This window comes from Oncorhynchus mykiss, chromosome 14, assembly GCF_013265735.2.
Source record: "Oncorhynchus mykiss isolate Arlee chromosome 14, USDA_OmykA_1.1, whole genome shotgun sequence".
In the NCBI taxonomy this organism is placed as follows: domain Eukaryota; kingdom Metazoa; phylum Chordata; class Actinopteri; order Salmoniformes; family Salmonidae; genus Oncorhynchus; species Oncorhynchus mykiss.
In genome coordinates this window covers 18,318,092-18,339,128 of record NC_048578.1, presented here as the reverse complement: position 1 = coordinate 18,339,128, position 21,037 = coordinate 18,318,092, and the positions used below count along the sequence as shown (strand labels likewise).

Genomic DNA, 21,037 nt, shown 5'->3' with positions numbered 1-21,037 from the left:
CAGCCCACACGAAGGCTGCCCCATCAACCCGCACATCACAACACACTCAACCTTGCAAAAACGAATCTACGATACCTGTAGGCTACTGCATTTGCACAAAACATTGGCTAATCTTTTTTTCCTAGGGGCACATCATGCAGAAAGATGCAATCAAAGTATTTGATCCTAAGTGCATCATCAAAATGCATGAGGAACACAGACACTCTGGAGTCACGGTCGTAAACATTCCACCCTGCCTTGCAACGAGAGACTGACAGCGAGCACATGGCCATGGTGCCTAGCCTACACCAATACTGCCTCTAAATAAAGGTTGTGATTCAATGTGTCCAGGCTCCGGTCTTGTGCTGGGTTAAAGTGGGCTGGGCCCTGCATATTCATTAATCTTGGCACGGCTCAAAAGAAACCTGATGCGCAGCCATTATAGGGTACGTAATCATATCCAGAGAGTGGGTCATAGAGCAAAATAAATGCGCACGTCGATACTTACCAGGTTTTTATCTTGCTGGCTCGGGACTCCATGGCTGGCGGATGCTGCTAATGGTTTCATAATGACACAATATATGCTGGGCTAAAATGTAACATTCTTTATCCAGCCATCTATACCGCAGCGCACGTCTCCCCCATCTTCCTCCCCTCTCGGCTATCCACCGGGCTTCTCGCTCTCTGGGAAGAGAGGGGGTGACGCTCAGGGAGTATCCACCGAAGCTGGCCACGGTTTCAGACACACCAGCAGCCCTGTATCGGGGGTTAACTCCAGCCTGCACAGCCCCCCGCTATGGTCTGCCAACGCAAGGATGCAAAAAAAAGGAAAGAGAGTGAAAGATCTGACTACCCAAGAGGATGCTGGTCGTGCCTTCTTTCTTTTGATACCGATGCCAAATAGGTAGATTCCTCCTCCAATGAGCTCTGGTGTGTGGATCATAAAGCCGGAAAAAAAAAAAAAAAAAAAACTGGCTAAAATGGCTGACAGCACTTTCACTCACGTTCGCTCCCTCATCCTACCTCTCATTTTCTCCCTCCCCGCTCTGCTCTCTGTCGATGGTAGGCTGGCTGTACACACACACGTCCACTGGCTGTACACACACACCCACGCACCGACTCGCTCACTAGGCTTTACGCACCATTAGATTAGTCTGAAATCTAGGAGCCACCGCCTCTGTGATGCTTTGTTAACACTACTCCTGGTTCATTTGTCGACCAAAGCAGGGGGACGTGTATGTGTCAGTGTGTGTATTAGGGAGGGGTGACCGGGCGATTGAATAGGAACCTCCCTCACTGAGGCTGAGAGAGCAGCCGCTGGTGCCTGCTGTTCTACACCCACAGTCTACACAGCTTAAAAGGAGGAGAGGGATAGAGAAACAGAAGAGGAGAGACTGAGGGAGGGGTGGATGTAGGGAGAGGAATGAGGATGAATAGGCTAACGAGAAACAGATAATAAACAGAGAAAATAGGCAGGGAAGATAGATGCAAAGGAGAGCAACACACAGAAATCAAAAGGGGTCAATGGAGAGAGGGAGAGAGAGAGAGGAGCCCAGAGAGAGTAATGCCATTATCACTCTCACTTCAGCAGTCAACCAAGGCTGCAGCCAGTTGGCATGGCAACGGAACCAGGGAAAGCCATTTCCTGGGCAGATAGAGAGGAGAGGAAAGGAGGGCCCTATTCAGACAGCAGGTAATAAAACAAGAGGAATATGGATTTGGAGACAAATGGTGTTGCTTTGAATCAGTATGACAATTTGAATCAGTATGACAATGTCACCCGGAGTATAGTAACCACGGCAACTGAGCATGACCTGCCCCCGCGGGGCGTTTGTTGGTTGCTGTGGTGACAGAAGCACAGGGACGACAACATTTAGGGAGTGTGTGAGAGTGAGAAGGGGGCACACATTTGTGTCAGAGAGTAGCAGTCTGGTCACAGACCCCCCCCCCCCATTACATTACATTACAGGCAGGGCTGTGGTATCACATTGCAGGCAGGGCTGTGGTATCACATTGCAGGCAGGGCTGTGGTATCACATTGCAGGCAGGGCTGTGGTATCACATTGCAGGCAGGGCTGTGGTATCACATTGCAGGCAGGGCTGTGGTATCACATTGCAGGCAGGGCTGTGGTATCACATTGCAGGCAGGGCTGTGGTATCACATTGCAGACAGGACTGATAGAGCCATCAAATGACCACACATGTGTGGTATGCCTGGTGTGTGTGTATATACTGTATGCATGCACGTACAGTATGTGCATGGAGTGTATAACTGTGTGTCCAGGATACACCCATTCTACTAGGAAGGCTTCTGGTTATTGGAAACACAAAAGCCCCAGTCAAATATGAGGCCAGTGGGCCAGGCTTGCTGACGGAGACTGAGATGTGAGAAGAACAGTGCTTTAAATGATAAGGCACAGGGAACAATGGCTTAAAGGGTATTTCAAGGCCACGTCCCAATGTGTGTATTCCCTACATAGTCTGTATAGTCCCTGGTCAAATGTAGAACACTATATAGGGAATAGGGTTGGAGCTGAGCTGATATTTTCAAATTGCACAATAAGAAACTGCCAATCTGGGCAAATAGGAAAACCCAGCGGTGTTCCTACAATGACAGTCAAAACAAAAGCGCTTTCTTACAAAATATGTGTTGCCACCGTGCTGCCTTTCTTCAACATCAGATTTCCTTCCATTAGCAAGTGATCTATGGTGGTTCTTGTTATTGCAGGGTTGGATAGGAAAACAAATTCGGATCAAAACTATATATAGCAAACAGACACATATACAGTATGTCCATATATGGCTCTGATGCAGATCAATCTAGGGTCAACAGAATAGTAAACGCTACATGTGCATGTTGAGTGTATTGAGTCGTTCTGGAAAGGGCTATTTGTTCACGCACACACTGTATAGTTATTACATTAAGAGAATACGTTGAAAGCAGGGGTGGTATGTATTAATGGCCGGCCTCTGGCCAACCAATAGGACATGAATCTCTTCACCCTCTCCAGCCCCCACGCGATGACGTCATGCATCGCCAAGCTCAGGTGCTTTCTTCTGGTGCTGATGGCTCGATCATTAGCGTTGTTGGCAACAATCACAGGGGGCACTGGGGCGTCATTATATCATTACATCACTGCGGTGGGGATCGAGTCTGGGGACAAGAGCCAGACACTCTCGGTCACCCTTTCATGGATCCCTTTTAATTGCATCCTATTCCATACATAGTGCACAAGCTACTTTTGACCACTACTACTTTTAGTGCACTATGTAGGGAACAGGGTGCCATTTGGGATGTAGACTATGGGGTTGACATTCTGCTGAACAATCGCAATCTAAATACAAAGGAAAGGCAGGGGCGCATTGCTTGTAGTTGATTGTGACACTGATGTGACAGTGCTAATGGAGCGTAACATTAATGCAGTCACAGATTCAGTTGAGGGGGGCGGTGAGCCTTTCGACGTCAGCCATTTCTAATGTTCCCTGCTAACCACTATGGCTATAAGTATGTTCCATGCATTATGGGCTTGGATCACGTGATGCTGTTTGCCTGCTGATGCATAGCATTTGGGTCGTAAAAAGCTCATTACCACGGTAAGGAAGACAAAAGCACACAGACACTCTCATACAGTATGTACAGAGACATGCTGTAGGGGGACAAACAAGGCACATAAGCTTTTTTTTTCCCCCCCTTAATGTGACTTTTTCCAGTTGAAGCATTTACAGTCAGTTGTATCATTAACAATGTGCACACTGACAAACATTTTGGGAAAAGTAGCCTTTATTTTTTTTCTCTTCATGACGAGTAAAAGTGTTTCAGACTTTAACTTCCCCATTCAGACAGTACATTAGCTGGTCATACTACCAGTACAAAGACGAGTCTCCTCAGCTAAAAACCCTCCTTTCTATCCAGTCAACATATTTTCTGCAAGTCAAGTACCAGTCAAAGCCAGTACAGACACTGCCAGATAAACACTAAAAATACATGTTCCAAAAGGTTAACCAATGCAAATGCTCGTATCACTGAATAACATTGGCTACTTAAGAAATAGAGAAATAGCATATAAAAGACTAGATCTGTTACGGCTGGCTTTAAATCTAAAGGCTTCACTTGACTGTAGTTTTGCAAATGGTTGATTATTCCAACTAATATAAAACCTTGCTAATAACCGGTTAGCATCCGTCAAAACTAACAAAAGCGGCTAGAACGGATGCTACCACACTGCCAGTATCGATCTTGACGTTGCAATTTCTACAGTACATTATGCATGCTACCTTAGCTAATTAGCATGCATGAGAAACAGGCTTGAGCCTTGTTAAATAGCAGACTGTGCATATCAATAAGGGGCCAGGCCTGTGACTAACAGAGAAAAAATAATACACTGCTACCGTCTGCTCCTCTAGGGTTGACTTCCTGTCAGAGAACACAAGAGGCTCATGCCACTTTCCTGACTACTGTTCCCACGCCACCAGTGCCAGTTTAAAGAGGTGTCAGGGTATTGTACTGCTGTTGGCACGCGTTGGCAGGGGCTCCGTTTCCTTTTCTGGGCAGGAAGTGGAGAGGATTTCCTAGCCGAACACGGAAAGGAGTGGCCCACTAGGATATGAGGGGAGGGGAGGAAGAGGCTTTTGAAACAATAGTCCAAGACTCTTCCCAAGATGTAGGGCAAGTTAGCAGGAGAAAAAACCATTCAGAAGGATAGGAGTAGACACCCCTGTCTTTACTAAGATGTGTGTTAGGAACACACTAACGTGTTCGGACATTGAACATCTGTTCACTCAGTCCGCAAAATTGATGAGTGGCTCTGAGAATTGTGCAAATAAGACCAACGGTGACTTGTGTTTAACCCTACAAATGAACAGTGCTTGGTGAAGACCACCAAATATTAGGAAAGGGGGATACCTAGTGAGTTGTACAACTGAATGCCTTCAACTGAAATGTGTCTTCCGCATTTAACCCAACCCCTCTGAATCAGACCAACAGTGACTTGTGTTTAACCCTACAAATGAACAGGGCTTGGTAAAGACCCCCAAATACTATACTCCACCATTAGATCAGCAACAAAACATTTCATCTTTGCGGTGTGTGACTGTGTGTGACCTACCGAGGGACTACATGAGATTGAGCAAGGAGATGAAGAGTATCGAGACAGTTCCAAATCGGGTTAAAGGATTACTATGGAAGGTCACCAACTATGACTTGATAACACTCTTTCACCGACTATCTTAAAGTAAGCCAGGCACCATGTCTCCCACACCTTCCCCCAGTCTCCCTGAGAGGAAACAGGAATATGAAAAAGAGAAGAGGGAAAGCATACACACTGTCCCAGCCAGGCATACCCTGCTTGTGACAACAGGACAGCCATGATGTCATTGTCCAATGTTGACAGAGACAGGGACAGTGAGAGAGATTAGATGGCCTGATATCACCCCCACCTAGAGCCCATTTCCCTCCACAGTCCTACGTTTCTTTCTACTGATCTTCAGAAGTCTAAGTATAGTAAAGAAAAGGAAGATGAAATGAGAGAAGGAAAAAAGAAAAAGGTTTTCCTCTGGTTAGTCCCTGGTCAGTCATTAGTAGTCCTTGGATCTGTCTGTATCACTTGTCAGTCCCTGGTTGGTCATTACAGTAGTCCATGGATCCGTCTCTGTGATAGTGTAAATCCTTTAAACCTGAGGCTCTTGTGTCTGTGCAGCAGCTGAACCTAGGTGCAGAACAGAACTTCAAAAAAGACACCTCTAAAAATAGGACCCCTGCTTTTCCAAATCGGAATATGGGGATATTGGAGTATCGGAATATGTGATAGATAAAATATCTGCGGATACTATATTTAAGGAGTGATACTCAATCTAAAGCAATAGTCAACTTATAGGGCTAACACAAAAACACTGTTCTTCACAAAAGCATTGTTCTGCAAGAATGGATAGTCTTCTAGGCTATTCAACACATGACTTGGGTTCATGTACGTAATCAACACAGCAACGTTTGTAGCGGTATTTATCAGAGAGGGGTAAAGAATGATTTTGTTCGGGCGCCAGGCAGGTATTAACCATGCCGAAAGGAAAAGAGTAGAATAGAGAGAGTACAACTACCAGACCCACACACATCAGCAGAAGAGACTGCCTAGAGTGTAGCCTGTTTACCAGATAGCCAGTGGAGAGAAAAAAGAATACACACCATATAAAACCCACATCACAGCACAGGGGTAACGCCAACAAGAATACCTCATACAATAATACTAATAATGGCAGAGCAATTTAACAGCAACTTCATACAAGAAAGAACCCAGTCATCAACAGAGGATTTGCAATAATATGTATTATCGTCCAGTGGAGGAGTGCAGAGGGTATGAATGTGGGAGGGGGGGGGGGTTCATAGACACAACAAAGGCCTTAAAAATGTCCACAATCTTCTCAGCCACATGTCATTAGTACACCTCAATACAATTCACAACTTGCAAGCAACCTCCCTTTTAACTAAAATGTCCAAATACTTCTGGCACGGCAATAATAGTCCAGCTCTAATGAACTTCAATGGGAAGTGCATTGGAAAAATAGAGAGTCTGTTGCAGGGTAAAGCACTGGAACGATAGAGGAAAGAGAAAAAGAGAAAGAGAAGACGAGAGATCTTAGCTGTGGTCTTCAGGCGTGCAGGTGTACTGTCTGACTCTCCGATGGTTTGTTGGTTTGTATGTTAAAGCTTCGCAACAATGTTGCTACTAATCCATGCGATCCATAACGGGCGCGGTCCCAAATGAAAACAACCACGACCTAGAGCGATTACACCGACGATTGAGTTAAATACTCTATAAACTACACACGCTGAAAACAAACAAAAACTTCTGCAGCACAGCACACACAATCAAACTGTCGCGCCACCAAAGAGCTCCTCCCCAAAGAGCTGAACGAGCTCTCTTTATTTCCTCCTTCCTTACTGCTCATGCGCTCTTAACGTGGCAGCGCACGGTGAAGGCTCCGAGCAGATTTCGCCACACGTTCACACAACAATTAGAACGGTTCAGACAGTGCACTAGAAAATATAGATTTTGTCAAAGTTCACAGACCCAATTATTAGTTTGGATTGACTCAGGAGCTTGTATGTGACAATAAAACATCTTGGGGGGGGGGGGGGGGGGGGGGGGGGGGGGTGTTCTTGTTGTTCTCCAAACCCACTAATGACGTTGTTCAGCGGATGTGATTAGATGTTCCTCCAACAGCTAAATTACACTCATTATATCAATTCAGAATCCTTAAGAGGTACGGCAATCATGGTTATCATGCTCACTGCACTGTAGGCTACGCGATTACCTGTAGCCTACGCGATTACCTGTAGCCTACGCCGATTACCTGTAGCCTACGCCGATTACCTGTAGCCTACGCCGATTACCTGTAGCCTACGCCGATTACCTGTAGCCTACGTGACCAAATTCCATGTATGCTTTACATCTCTAACTCAGGGTTCCCAAACGTTCACTTAGGCCCTCCTTCCAGCATTGGGGAACATCTCTATTCATGTTGCCATGTCTAACGTGTATTCATGTGATTTTCGAGTGACTTGAACGTTACTACAACATCTATGGGCTAAAATAACATTAGCTGACATGGGCTTGTTGATCTGGACATTTCTGACAAGTTATAAATAGCTCTCTAATGTATGCAATGACAAGAGGAAAACTGATGATGCACGACCCAATTTCAAAATTGCACCTTGTGCATTCTACTATTACAACTTTCAAGAGTCAGTTGACAGCCAGACTTTGTAAAGGACCACACAGTTTGGGAACCACTGCTCTAACTGAACATATTTACATTTGCTGTCCATATCAGGATAGTTGAGTCATTTTCAGATGTGACATTGTGAATCTCTATACAACCACAATAGCTTTTCAATTCATGCCCCAATAATATAGCCAAAGGTAAACGTAGTTTTTAGCACAATGCATTTGACTGTTAGGGGTAAAGGGTAAAAACACCTTTATCATTTCAGACACCATCAAATGAAAGGTCTGTCTGTCTATAATAAAAGGTAAAACTACCTACAGTCATGAGTGAGACAGACACCCACCCTCACCCACACTGTGTTAACAGATACAGTACCTGAGCTTTACTGCATTCCTGGGAGCATTCAGGATGAAATGAAAAGCATGAAAAGAAGAAGCAGAGGAAGATGAGTGTTATCAAACATGCCACATGTCACTCAGGGATGAAGAGAGAGAATTAGACCTGAAGCTTCAGCAGCTGCAATGAGCGGCTGTTAAAAAGCCTTACTCTGCACCAGTTGGGCAGGGCAGGGTTAGAAATACACAAACATGTACATTATTCATTGAGCCAAACACTCCCATCCTCCTTTTCCTGTTTCACATGACAACTGAGGAGCTAGCTGAAGTAACTCTTTCACTGGTTGGGCATAATAGAGACCGTATACACCAAGACTAACTCAGCCTCAAAACACACACACACACACACACACACACACACACAAAAAATAGAAGCAAAAAAGCCCTTATTGCGTTCAGCGAGTGCCCATATTGTGAGACAAAATGGTTTCGGGAATCATCATTAAAAGCAATAACTTTGGTCAACACTGGGGAGTTTACATTTTATATAGAAACAATTAACACCAATCACGGACGCAAATTAGCACATGGTTGGTTGGATACTAAGATGGAGGTGGGAGGGGAGGTTGAACTGAGGGGCATTGATTCGATGAGGCTGCCGCCGGCCACGTGCGTTGCACCATGGTAATTAGGGAACAGCTGCTCGGGGCCTCGGCAAGAACCTGGCGGCCACTGGGCAGACCCCGAAGAAAGAGATTACTCATCCGTTCTAGTGGCATTGGAAAGATAGAGAGTGACGAAGAAACATTTAGAGAAAGAGAGAAACACCATCACAGATAAAACTTCCATCCAAATGCCTCCCGTGAGACAGACCCCTTTGTTCTGTCCTCAGAATGGTCAATTCCTATTCAATCTGGCTCTCTTTATGCTATTTCTCTGTCATATGATATGATATAACAAGGTTGAGACTCAACCCAGAATCCTGGACTCAACCCAGAATCTCTAGTGGCACAGCTAGCACTGTGATGCAGTGCCTTAGACCACTGTGCCACTAGAGATTCTGGGTTTGAGTCCAGGCTCTGTCGCAGCCGCCCGCGACCGGGAGACCAATAGAGCAGCGCACAATTAGCCCAGCGTCGTCCGGGTTAGGGGAGAGTTTGTCCTTGTCCCATTGCGCACTAGTGACTCCTGTGGCGGGCCGGGAGCAGTGCACTCTGAAACGATTGCCAGGTGCACGGTGTTTCCTCCTACACATTGGTGCAGCTGGATTCAAGGTTAAGTGGGCATTGTGTCAAGACACAGTGCTGCTTGGTTGGGTTGTGTTTCGGAGGACGCACGGCTCTCAACCTTAGCCTGTCACGAGTCGGTACGGGAGTTGAGTCGATGAGACAACACTAACTACCAAATAGATACCACAGAATTTGGGAGAAAAAAAAGGGTAAAAGTAACAACAAAAAACCATCTAACCATACTGTTGACAAACTCATTAAAATGGACATGAATTACATCATATCATGACAGAGAAATAGGATAAAGAGAGCCAGATTGAATAGGAATTGACATTTCTGAGGACAGAACAAAGGGGTCCGTCTGTAGCCGACCTCGTCTGAGCGCGTGCGTGCAGCGTGTGATGCATTCTAAGATATCACAGTTTGCCTAACCCACAATGGACAACCATTTCTAAGGATGTTTTACTGCATCTTCATTTGGAACTTGTCCTTTATCATGGCTAGTGTTTCAGTAGCTACTAGCCTTTGCCTCATGTCACTGCCAGGATTCTAGGCTTTTCATTTGGAACATTTTTGCTTTCTGGGATTTCGGAGGTAAAATAAATGTCTGCAAGTGGTAACAATCCTTTATTTACTCAGCTACTTGCCCGTGGGAGCGTCTTTTTCAAGGGAAGACCAGGACATTGGGCTACACACAGAACCAGAAGTCCCAAGGAGACCACCAGTGCTAGGTTAGCACGCCATTACCAATATCCCAGTTACAATTTTGTAGGACATAGTAGATGTTGGTCACATCCCATCACATCCACTGTTGGGGGAACAAAGGCTTGGCACTCTCTTTGCCTGGAGGGCCATCAATTGTGATGGACCACACTGAGGGAATGCCCATACTTAAGAGGATCCTATATATTGCACATGATAAGCTAATTCCTATCAACCATAGATGGCAATAAGGATATACTTAAGAAGAACATTTGAAAGTAGGGATAGAGCAGTGATTAGGAAATACAGATACCTTAAATGAAAGGCCCCTTGTATTAAAGGGGATATCCCGACAAAATAAAATGTCCTTACAATAGACAAGACCAATGTCCCCGTAATACACACACTGTCTACCAAGTCAGATTTTAAGGGCCTTAAAGGTGAGTGAATTCTCACACTCACTCACTCATTGCAGCATTTTCCACCTCTAAATGCACCTTAGGGTTTGGGAGGAAAATCAAGTCTCATCTGAAGTTAGTCCCTCTGCACTACTGTGCTTAAAGCGCACTCCACCAATGGCCATTTGGGACTACTTGTTACCATGGCACCTAAGTATTCTTCCCAAAGTCTCTGAGGAGAACTAGAATTTTGTGACAGGCGACGTCAGGCCATGAGAAATTGAGGAATGGACTGAAATAGGGCAGAACTGGGGCTTAGGGAAAATAACAACATGGGCCAAGGGATGTGTTCACATCATTAGTGAACATTTAGTGCACTTCCATGGGTTCCCATGAATAGCAATATGGGGTGCGTTCACATACTTGTTATGTATATACAGAGTGCAAAAAACATTAAGAACACCTTACCTTGTAGAGTCCACACCACACCACCTGATATTGAGTTGCACCCCCTTTTCAGAACAGCCTCAATTCGTTGGGGCATGGACTCTACAAGGTGTCCAAAGCTTTCCACAGGGATGCTGGCTCATGTCGACTCCAATGCTTCCCACAGTTGTGTCAAGTTGGCTGGATGTCCTGGATTATTTTTGATACAGATGGGAAACTGTCGACCAGCAGCTTTCCAGTTCTTGACACAAATCGGTGAGCCTGGCAACTACTACCATACCCCGTTCAACAGGCACTTTAAATATTTAGTCTTGCCCATTCACCCTTTGAATGACACACAATCCATGTCTCAAGGCTTAAAAATCCTTGTGGTTGTAACAAGTGACATCAATAAGGGATCATAGCTTTCACCTGGTCAGTCTGTCAAGGAAAGAGCAGGTGTTCCTAATGTTTTCTAAGTGAACACTTCATTGTAGTTAATATGGGTTTCCATGAGAAGGGCACACTTTAGGACCCCTCTCAGGCACTGCTGTGGCCACCTCAGTGGACTGTTCCATTGGAAAATAAGAGACTCTCCGTCTCCACACATGCTGCCCTTTTAGAATGTGGGGGGTGGGCAGCTATGGGACCACATGATGAAAAGAGCCCCTGTTCCGTTTTCCACATTGACTGCTCTTTTCTCCCTTCACTCTCTTCCCTCCTTTCCAGTCCTCCTCTTGCTGATTTCCCTGGAGAAACTAACTGGTTCTACAATAACCATCCACATCAACTCCTGGTGGGTGACTCAATACAGTGTGTCCCTTCAACTACATGCAGGGAACTCCTTGAGCTATACTGCGTAGAATCACAGCCAACCTGACAGACGGCGTAGAATAACACCCACCCTGACAGACAGTGTAGAATAACACCCACCCTGACAGACAACCACACTGACAGACAACCACCCTGACAGACAACCACCCTGACAGACAGCATAGAATAACACCCACCATGACAGACAGCGTAGAATAACACCCACCCTGACCGACAGCGTAGAATAACACCCACCCTGACAGACATCGTAGAATAACAACCACCCTGACAGACAACCACCCTGACAGACAGCGTAGAATAACACCAACCCTGACAGACAACCGCCCTGACAGACAGCATAGAATAACAACCACCCTGACCGACAGCGTAGAATAACAACCACCCTGACAGACAGCGTAGAATAACAACCACCCTGACATACAGCATAGAATAACAACCACCCTGACAGACAGCATAGAATAACAACCACCCTGACAGACAAACACCCTGACAGACAGCATAGAATAACACCCACCCTGACAGACAGCGTAGACTAACAGCCACCCTGACAGACAGCGTAGAATAACAACCACCCTGACAGACAACCACCCTGACAGACAGCGTAGAATAACAACCAACCTGACAGACAACCACCCTGACCGACAGCATAGAATAACAACCACCCTGACAGACAACCACCCTGACAGACAGCGTAGAATAACAACCACCCTGACAGACAACCACCCTGACAGACAGCGTAGAATAACAACCAACCTGACAGACAACCACCCTGACCGACAGCATAGAATAACAACCACCCTGACAGACAACCACCCTGACCGACAGCATAGAATAACAACCACCCTGACCGACAGCGTAGAATAACAACCACCCTGACAGACAACCACCCTGACAGACAGCGTTGAATAACAACCACCCTGACAGACAGCGTAGAATAACAACCACCCTGACAGACAACCACCCTGACCGACAGCGTAGAATAACAACCATCCTGACCGACAGCATAGAATAACAACCACCCTGACAGACAACCACCCTGACAGACAGCGTAGAATAACAACCACCCTGACAGACAGCGTAGAATAACAACCACCCTGACAGACAACCACCCTGACCGACAGCGTAGAATAACAACCACCCTGACAGACAACCACCCTGACAGACAACCACCCTGACAGACAGCGCAGAATAACAACCACCCTGACAGACAGCGTAGAATAACAACCACCCTGACAGACAACCACCCTGACCGACAGCGTAGAATAACAACCACCCTGACAGACAACCACCCTGACAGACAACCACCCTGACAGACAACCACCCTGACAGACAACCACCCTGACAGACAGCGTAGAATAACAACCACCCTGACAGACAACCACCCTGACAGACAGCGTAAAATAACAAACACTGACACAGACTTGAACAATAAGGGACACAGTAAATATGCACTTGGGGTTATGGCGTGAAGGAGACATGCACATTGAGTAAAGGGAATGGGTATAGGGTAAAGGGGGTGTTGCAAAGGGACACAAGTTGTAGAGAGAAAGGGTCTAAAGATGACGACCCAGGAGGTTACAGCCTTTATAAGGTCTAACGGTGAGGGTGCAGATAAAAGGTATATAAGGTGGCCTACAGCAAAAAGGTGCACAGCATGGAAAGATGCGTTTTGAGAACAGGTAGCCAGGAGGGTAGAATTACAATACCAGGGTGAAACAAGGCACAGCAAGCCTACAGCAAACACAATACATTGACAACAACATAACTAACTACAGACCTCAGCAAAGCAGTAACAAGGGTGTACACCGACCAGGCTATAAGGTACTAACTAGTAGGCTACAGAGACTAGGCTATAAGGAACTAACTAGTAGGCTACACCGACCAGGCTATAAGGTACTAACTAGTAGGCTACACCGACCAGGCTATAAGGTACTAACTAGTAGGCTACAGAGACCAGGCTATAAGGTACTAACTAGTAGGCTACAGAGACCAGGCTATAAGGTACTAACTAGTAGGCTACAGAGACCAGGCTATAAGGTACTAACTAGTAGGCTACAGAGACCAGGCTATAAGGTACTAACTAGTAGGCTACAGCGACCAGGCTATAAGGTACTAACTAGTAGGCTACAGAGACCAGGCTATAAGGTACTAATTAGTAGGCTACAGCGACCAGGCTATAAGGTACTAACTAGTAGGCTACAGAGACCAGGCGATAAGGTACTAACTAGTAGGCTACAAGGTACATACTAGTATGCTACAAGGTACAAACTAGTAGGTTACAAGGTACAAACTAGTAGGTTACACAAGTTAGCGTCTAACCAGCTAAGGCAAGGACTAAGTTTAGCCAACACAGAAACTCAAACTACACAAACTGGACGCGCCATCTTCGCGCCACATGCGTGTCCAGCAACACACAACACCCTAGTTGCTAACTAAGACAGAGGACGAGCCGGGTAGCTAAACGTGACTCACCGTGTGATATCCCCTGACTATGGGTGGCTTGCCGGTGGGGTACGGGTCCACTGTGTCGATGATGGTCTGCCGCTCGCCTTTCTGGTTGATCTTGCGAAACCTGCGGCGGGACTGACGATGTGATGCTTGCCTCTGGAAGTACTCCTCATTTTCCTCCATATAGTCCACCTGGGGAAACAGGGAAGGAGGAAAGGAGTGACTGGCTCTTCTTTTCCTTGCCCCCTCCCTCCCCTCTCACTGCGTAAAAATAGCAACGTTTGTGGGCTGCGCCTCAACACTCCTCTCCGACATCAACGGGAGCTTTCACAACTCCAGGAGAAGGGGGAAAAAGAGAGAAGGATATGTGTGAGAGCGAGAGAGAGGTACAGAAAGAATGAGCAAGGGAAGGGTGTGAACGAAAGAAGACAAACAGAGGAATAGATCAAGAGGGATGGAGGGGGAGAGAGAAAATAAACAGAGAGAGATACCTTGCCCTGATGTGATTCAGATTGACTCAATCTCATTCAGTGGCAGTCAGCCAGTCAGTGCCAGTCAGCCAGTCAGTGCCAGTCAGTGCCAGTCAGCCAACCAGTCTCAGTCTCAGCCAACCAGTATCAGTCTCAGTCTCAGCCAACCAGTTTCAGTCTCAGTCTCAGCCAACCAGTATCAGTCTCAGTCTCAGCCAACCAGTATCAGTCTCAGTCTCAGCCAACCAGTCTCAGTCTCAGTCTCAGCCAACCAGTATCAGTCTCAGTCAACCAGTATCAGTCTCAGCCAACCAGTATCAGTCTCAGCCAACCAGTATCAGTCTCAGCCAACCAGTATCAGTCTCAGCCAACCAGTATCAGTCTCAGCCAACCAGTATCAGTCTCAGTCTCAGCCAACCAGTATCAGTCTCAGTCTCAGCCAACCAGTATCAGTCAACCAGTATCAGTCTCAGCCAACCAGTATCAGTCAACCAGTATCAGTCTCAGCGTCAGCCAGCATCAGTCAACCACTATCAGTCTCAACGTCAGCCAGCGTCAGTCAACCACTATCAGTCTCAGCCAGCCAGCCAGCCAGCCAGCCAGTCATTGTCAGCCAGCGTCAGCCAGCCAGCGTCAGCCAGCCAGCGTCAGCCAGCCAGCGTAAGCCAGCCAGCGTAAGCCAGTCAGCGTCAGCCAGCGTCAGCCAGTCAGCAAGTCAGCCAGTCAGCAAGTCAGCATCAGCCAGTCAGCAAGTCAGCCAGCGTCAGCCAGCCAGTCAGCGCCAGCCAGCCAGTCAGCGCCAGCCAGTCAGCGCCAGCCAGCGCCAGCCAGCCAGTCAGCGCCAGCCAGCCAGCCAGCGTCAGCCAGCCAGCGTCAGCCAGCCAGTCAGCGTCAGCCAGCCAGCGTCAGCCAGCCAGTCAGCTTCAGCCAGCTAGCGTCAGCCAGCCAGTCAGTAAGTGTCATCCAGTCAGCCAGCCAGTCAGTGTCAGCCAACCAGCCAGCGTCAGCCAGCCAGTCAGCCAGCCAGCGTCAGCCAGCCAGTCAGCCAGCCAGCGTCAGCCAGCCAGCGTCAGCCAGTCAGCGTCAGCCAGTCAGCGTCAGCCAGCGTCAGCCAGCCAGTCAGCGCCAGCCAGCCAGTCAGCGCCAGCCAGCCAGTCAGCGCCAGCCAGCCAGTCAGCGCCAGCCAGCCAGTCATTGCCAGCGTATCAGTAAGTGTCATCCAGTCAGCCAGCCAGTCAGTGTCAGCCCGCCAGTCAGTGTCAGCCAGCCAGTCAGTCAGCCAGTCAGCCATCCAGTCAGCCAGCCAGTCAGCCAGTCAGTCAGCGTCAGCCAGTCAGCGTCAGCCAGCCAGTGTCAGCCAGCCAGTGTCAGCCAGCCAGTGTCAGCCAGCGTTAGCCAGTCAGTCAGTGTCAGCCAGCCAGTCAAGTCAGTGTCAGCAAGTGTCAGTAAGTTTCAGTCAGGGTCAGCCAGCCAGTGTTAGTCAGCCAGCCAGCCAGTGCGTGTCAGCCAGCCAGTCAGTGCGTGTCAGCCAGCCAGTCAGTGCGTGTCAGCCAGCCAGTCAGTGCGTGTCAGCCAGCCAGTCAGTGCGTGTCAGCCAGCCAGTCAGTGCGTGTCAGCCAGCCAGTCAGTGCGTCTCAGCCAGCCAGTCAGTGCGTCTCAGCCAGCCAGTCAGTGCGTGTCAGCCAGCCAGCCAGTCAGTGCGTGTCAGCCAGCCAGTCAGTACGTGTCAGCCAGCCAGTCAGTACGTGTCAGCCAGCCAGTCAGTGCGTGTCAGCCAGCCAGCCAGCCAGTCAGTCAGTGCGTGTCAGCCAGCCAGCCAGCCAGCCAGTCAGTGCGTGTCAGCCAGCCAGCCAGCCAGCCAGCCAGTCAGTGCGTGTCAGCCAGCCAGCCAGCCAGTCAGTGCGTGTCAGCCAGCCAGCCAGCCAGTCAGTGCGTGTCAGCCAGCCAGCCAGCCAGTCAGTGCGTGTCAGCCAGCCAGCCAGCCAGTCAGTGCGTGTCAGCCAGCCAGCCAGCCAGTCAGTGCGTGTCAGCCAGCCAGCCAGCCAGTCAGTGCGTGTCAGCCAGCCAGCCAGCCAGCGTATCAGCCAGCCCGTCAGTCCGTATCGGCCAGCCAGCCAGCCCGTCAGTCCGTATCGGCCAGCCAGCCAGCCCGTCAGTCCGTATCGGCCAGCCAGCCAGCCCGTCAGTCCGTATCGGCCAGCCAGCCAGCCCGTCAGTCCGTATCGGCCAGCCAGCCAGCCCGTCAGTCCGTATCGGCCAGCCAGCCAGCCAGTCTGTCCGTATCAGCCAGTCAGTCCGTATCAGCCAGCCAGCCAGCCAGTCAGTCCGTATCAGCCAGCCAGCCAGTCCATATCAGCCAGCCAGCCAGTCCATATCAGCCAGCCAGCCAGTCCATATCAGCCAGCCAGCCAGTCCATATCAGCCAGCCAGCCAGTCCATATCAGCCAGCCAGTCCATATCAGCCAGCCAGCCAGTCCGTCCATATCAGCCATCCAGCCAGTTCATATCAGCCATCCAGCCAGTCCATATCAGCCATCCAGCCAGTGTCAGCCATCCAGCCAGTGTCAGCCATCCAGCCAGTGTCAGCCATCCAGCCAGTGTCAGCCATCCAGCCAGCGTCAGCCATCCAGCCAGCGTCAGCCATCCAGCTAGCGTCAGCCATCCAGCCAGCGTCAGCTAGCCAGTCAGTCAGCCAGCGTCAGCCAGCGTCAGCCAGCCAGCATCAGCCAGCCAGCATCAGCCAGCGTGTCAGTGGCAACCAGCCAGCCAGCGTCAACCAGTCAGTCAGTGTCAGCCAGTCAGTGTCAGCCGGACCCCCGCCAAGTACACCCCCCCCCCCCCCCCACTCGGCGTCCGTCAGCTGCTGCCCTCCCTCCCTCCCGATCACACTGTCTCCCTGGCTCTGCTCTGGCTGTCTAGCACCTTCCAGAGTCACAGCCCCGTGAAATGGCACATAAGGGATACTGGCAAAACTGGCCTGGTAAATGATGAATACAACTTGTGCTTGAGGAGAAAGAAAGCTACTTTCATGAGGCATGGGCTATTGGAAGACAGAAAGACATGTACAAAATAATGCAGCAAAACATATTTTCTCTGATCACAAAAAGCATTTTACAACTTGATACTTAACAGTCGTGTGCAGCAGCCTGGTGACATATGCCTGGTGTTAGAATAACACATTTAAGGCCTTTACAGTTGGCACACTGTCCTCCATTGCCAGCTTCTTTACTGCGGTTTCACATTTCATAGCACTTAGCCTTTGGGATTACACATCAAATCTCTCTGCCTCCCTCTGCCATACCAACTGCTGCTATGGCAACAGCAGGGGAGCTGTGGTGGATGACAGTTGTGTATGACAGAGGAGAAATAGCAAGAGTAAGTGCATGTGATGTGTATCAGTTTGTGTATGTGTGTATTGATTTGGTTTGAGTGTGTGCGTGCGTACGAGTATCGGTTCGGTTTGCGTGTGAGAGCCGCTGGTGCCTCGGTATCATAGCACTCCAACGCCATTCTCCCAGTAATTCTAGGGAGCTTGTTGCGCCCATAATAGCCGAGGACCATGCCAGGAAGGGGTAATGATCAACAGCAGGACAGAGAGAAGGCTATTAGAAGAGCTGGAGCTTAGATGTTGGAGATACATTTAACAAAAAGGCACCACCTATATGAATATTATCATAGAAATCCATAGGACACTGATTACTAAGAATATATCTTAGTTGCAACCATGCTGTATGGGAGATGCTGGTTAACACATAGGTTAAGTATGACTGCTCCGTTCAAACGGAGCAATAGGAGACGTGTGTGTGATTCAATTGGTGTCAAATTGTAGTCTGTGTGTGTGCTCGATTATGTGTGTGCGCATGATTATGTGTGGTGTGTGCCTGCACACGTCAGAGAGAAAATAACGGGTGGGCTTTCATATCTTTAAAGATCTAGCACACTTCCAAGACCTACTGTTCGACCGCAGATTGCATTGTGCCTCTACTTTTATGTCCTGGTAAAGCTGGATCGATTGGTTTTCAACATCGCTTTTTATAAAAGGTCTGTGTCAAGTGGGTCAAACGTTACATCACAGACTGTAGCCTTCGACTGAAGAGTGAAAAATAACTGGAAATTACTGCGACACATATATATATTCATCACATATAAGTATGTGCGTGAGCAGTGAACAAGAAAACTGCTGCACATACTATAGCTGAAGCCATGTCAACAGAAGCACTAGCATTACTTGTAGTTGATATTACGCCGCAACAAAAATTAAATATAAAACTTACATTGTGGGCGCATCATCTAAATTAGATGGGGTGTAAAAGTCCTCATTAAACATGTTAGGTCGTTGCTAAGTCACGTCCCCATAAGCCCTACGTCGCCTTTATAAACCCCCGTCCCAGTACATTAGTGTATGAAGCGGTGTGCTGTTGCCTGATGTGGCGTCACTGTGGTAAAGTTGGCAACGCTGGCGGGACTCACCACAATCATCTCCGAAGGTTCCAGAACGATGCACTCACATCCACGTCTCAGGCTCCCTGCAGAACGCTTCCCAAAACTGGTGAGAGAACAAATGACAGAGAAAAAAAAGAAGAGTTTAGGGAAAACTACTTTTAATACATTTTGCTTGGCATCGGTGGGATTCAATCTGGAATTTCTGTTATTCCTGTTCAAACGATAGACAAACATAGGCAGGGAAGCTTAGTGGTTAGAGCGTTGGACTAGAAACTGGAAGGTTGCAAGTTCAAACCCCCGAGCTGACAAATCTGTTGTTCTGCCCCTGAACAGGCCGTTAACCCACTGTTCCTAGGCCATCATTGAAAATAAGAATTTGTTCTTAACTGACTTGCCTAGTTAAGGTAAAAAATTAAAAAAAATAAAAAAATAAAAAATAGACAAACATTGGCAGTAGAATGGCCCGTACTGAAGAGCACAGTGACTTTCCACTTGGTCCCATCATAGGATGCCACTTTTCCAACAAGTTTGTCAAATATCTGCCAAGCTAGAGCTGCGGTCATGTGTAAGTGCTGTTATTGTGAAAAAGAAACATCTAGGAGCAACAACGGAACAGCTGTGAAGTGGTAGGCCACACAAGCTCAAAGAATGGGACCCCAATCGTCAGTCCTTGGTTGCAACACTCTGGAAGCAACATCAGCACAAGAACTGTTCTTCGGGAGCCGCACACAAGCCTAAGATCACCATGCGCAATGCCAAGCATCGGCTGGAGTGGTGTAAAGCGTTCCACCATTTAACTCTGGAGCAACATAAATGCGTTCTCTGGAATGTTGAATCACGTTTCACCATCTGGCAGTCCGAACGAAAAAATGTGGGTTTGGCAGATGCCAGGAGAACGCAGCCTGCCCTAATGCATAGAGCCAACTGTAAAGTTTGGTGGAGGAGGAATAATGATCTGGAGCTGTTATTCATGGATTGGGCTAAGTCCCTTAGTTCCAGTGAAGGGACATCTTAACTCTACAACATACAAAGACATTCTAGACGATTCTGTGTATCCAAGTTTGAGGCAACAGTTTGGGGAAGGCCTTAAACTGCTATCCCAGGGAAACATGTTTCCATTGCCAAAGCAAGTGAAATAGATAATAAACAAAAGTGAAAAAGGACAAAATTAACAGTAAACATTACTCAAAAGTTCAAAAAGAATAAAGTCATTTCAAATGTCATATTATATATAGATAGACTGCTCAAAAAAATAAAGTGAACACTAAAATAACACATCCTAGATCTGAATGAATGAAATATTCTTATTAAATACTTTTTTCTTTACATAGTTGAATGTGCTGACAAAGTCACAAAAATTATCAATGGAAATCAAATTTATCAACCCATGGAGGTCTGGATTTGGAGTCACACTCAAATGCCTGGGCATGCTCCTGATGAGGTGGCGGATGGTCTCCTGAGGGATCTCCTCCCAGACCTGGACTAAAGCATCCGCCAACTCCTGGACAGTCTGTGGTGCAACATGACGTTGGTGGATGGAGCGAGACGTGATGTCCCAAATGTGCTCAATTGGATTCAGGTCTGGGGAACGGACGGTCCATAGCATCAATGCCTTCCTCTTGCAGGAACTGCTGACACACTCCAGCCACATGAGGTCTAGCATTGTCTTGCATTAGGAGGAACCCAGGGCCAACAGCACCAGCATATGGTCTCACAAGGGGTCTGAGGATCTCATCTCGGTACCTAATGGCAGTCAGGCTACCTCTGGCGAGCGCATGGAGGGCTGTGCGGCCCCCCCCAAAGAAATGCCACCCCACACCATGACTGACCCACCGCCAAACCGGTCATGCTAGAGGATGTTGCAGGCAGCAGAACGTTCTCCACGGCGTTTCCAGACTCTGTCACATCGGTCACGTGCTCAGTGCAAACCTGCTTTCATCTGTGAAGAGCACAGGGCAGGGCGCCAGTGGCGAATTTGCCAATCTTGGTGTTCTCTGGCAAATGCCAAACGTCCTGCACGGTGTTGGGCTGTAAGCACAACCCCCACCTGT

The 21,037-nt window shown here is 48.0% G+C and overlaps 1 protein-coding gene across 16 annotated transcripts in view; it reads right to left on the bottom strand.

The window, feature by feature from the left end:
- Nucleotides 1-21,037, bottom strand: part of LOC110488939 (Rap guanine nucleotide exchange factor (GEF) 2) — a 152,963-nt gene that overhangs the window by 61,087 nt on the left and 70,839 nt on the right. For 9 of the 16 annotated variants that reach the window (XM_036943075.1, XM_036943060.1, XM_036943061.1 and 6 more), the window contains 3 exons: nt 19,014-19,089; nt 14,098-14,265; nt 8,077-8,094 (listed from right to left, as the gene is read on the bottom strand). In XM_036943075.1, coding sequence (XP_036798970.1) covers nt 8,077-8,094; nt 14,098-14,265; nt 19,014-19,089 — 262 coding nt within the window. Of the gene's footprint in view, nt 1-487; nt 1,572-8,076; nt 8,095-14,097; nt 14,266-19,013; nt 19,090-21,037 lie in introns of those variants that run through there. The other 7 variants (XM_036943076.1, XM_036943072.1, XM_036943065.1 and 4 more) reach the window with 2 other exon arrangements.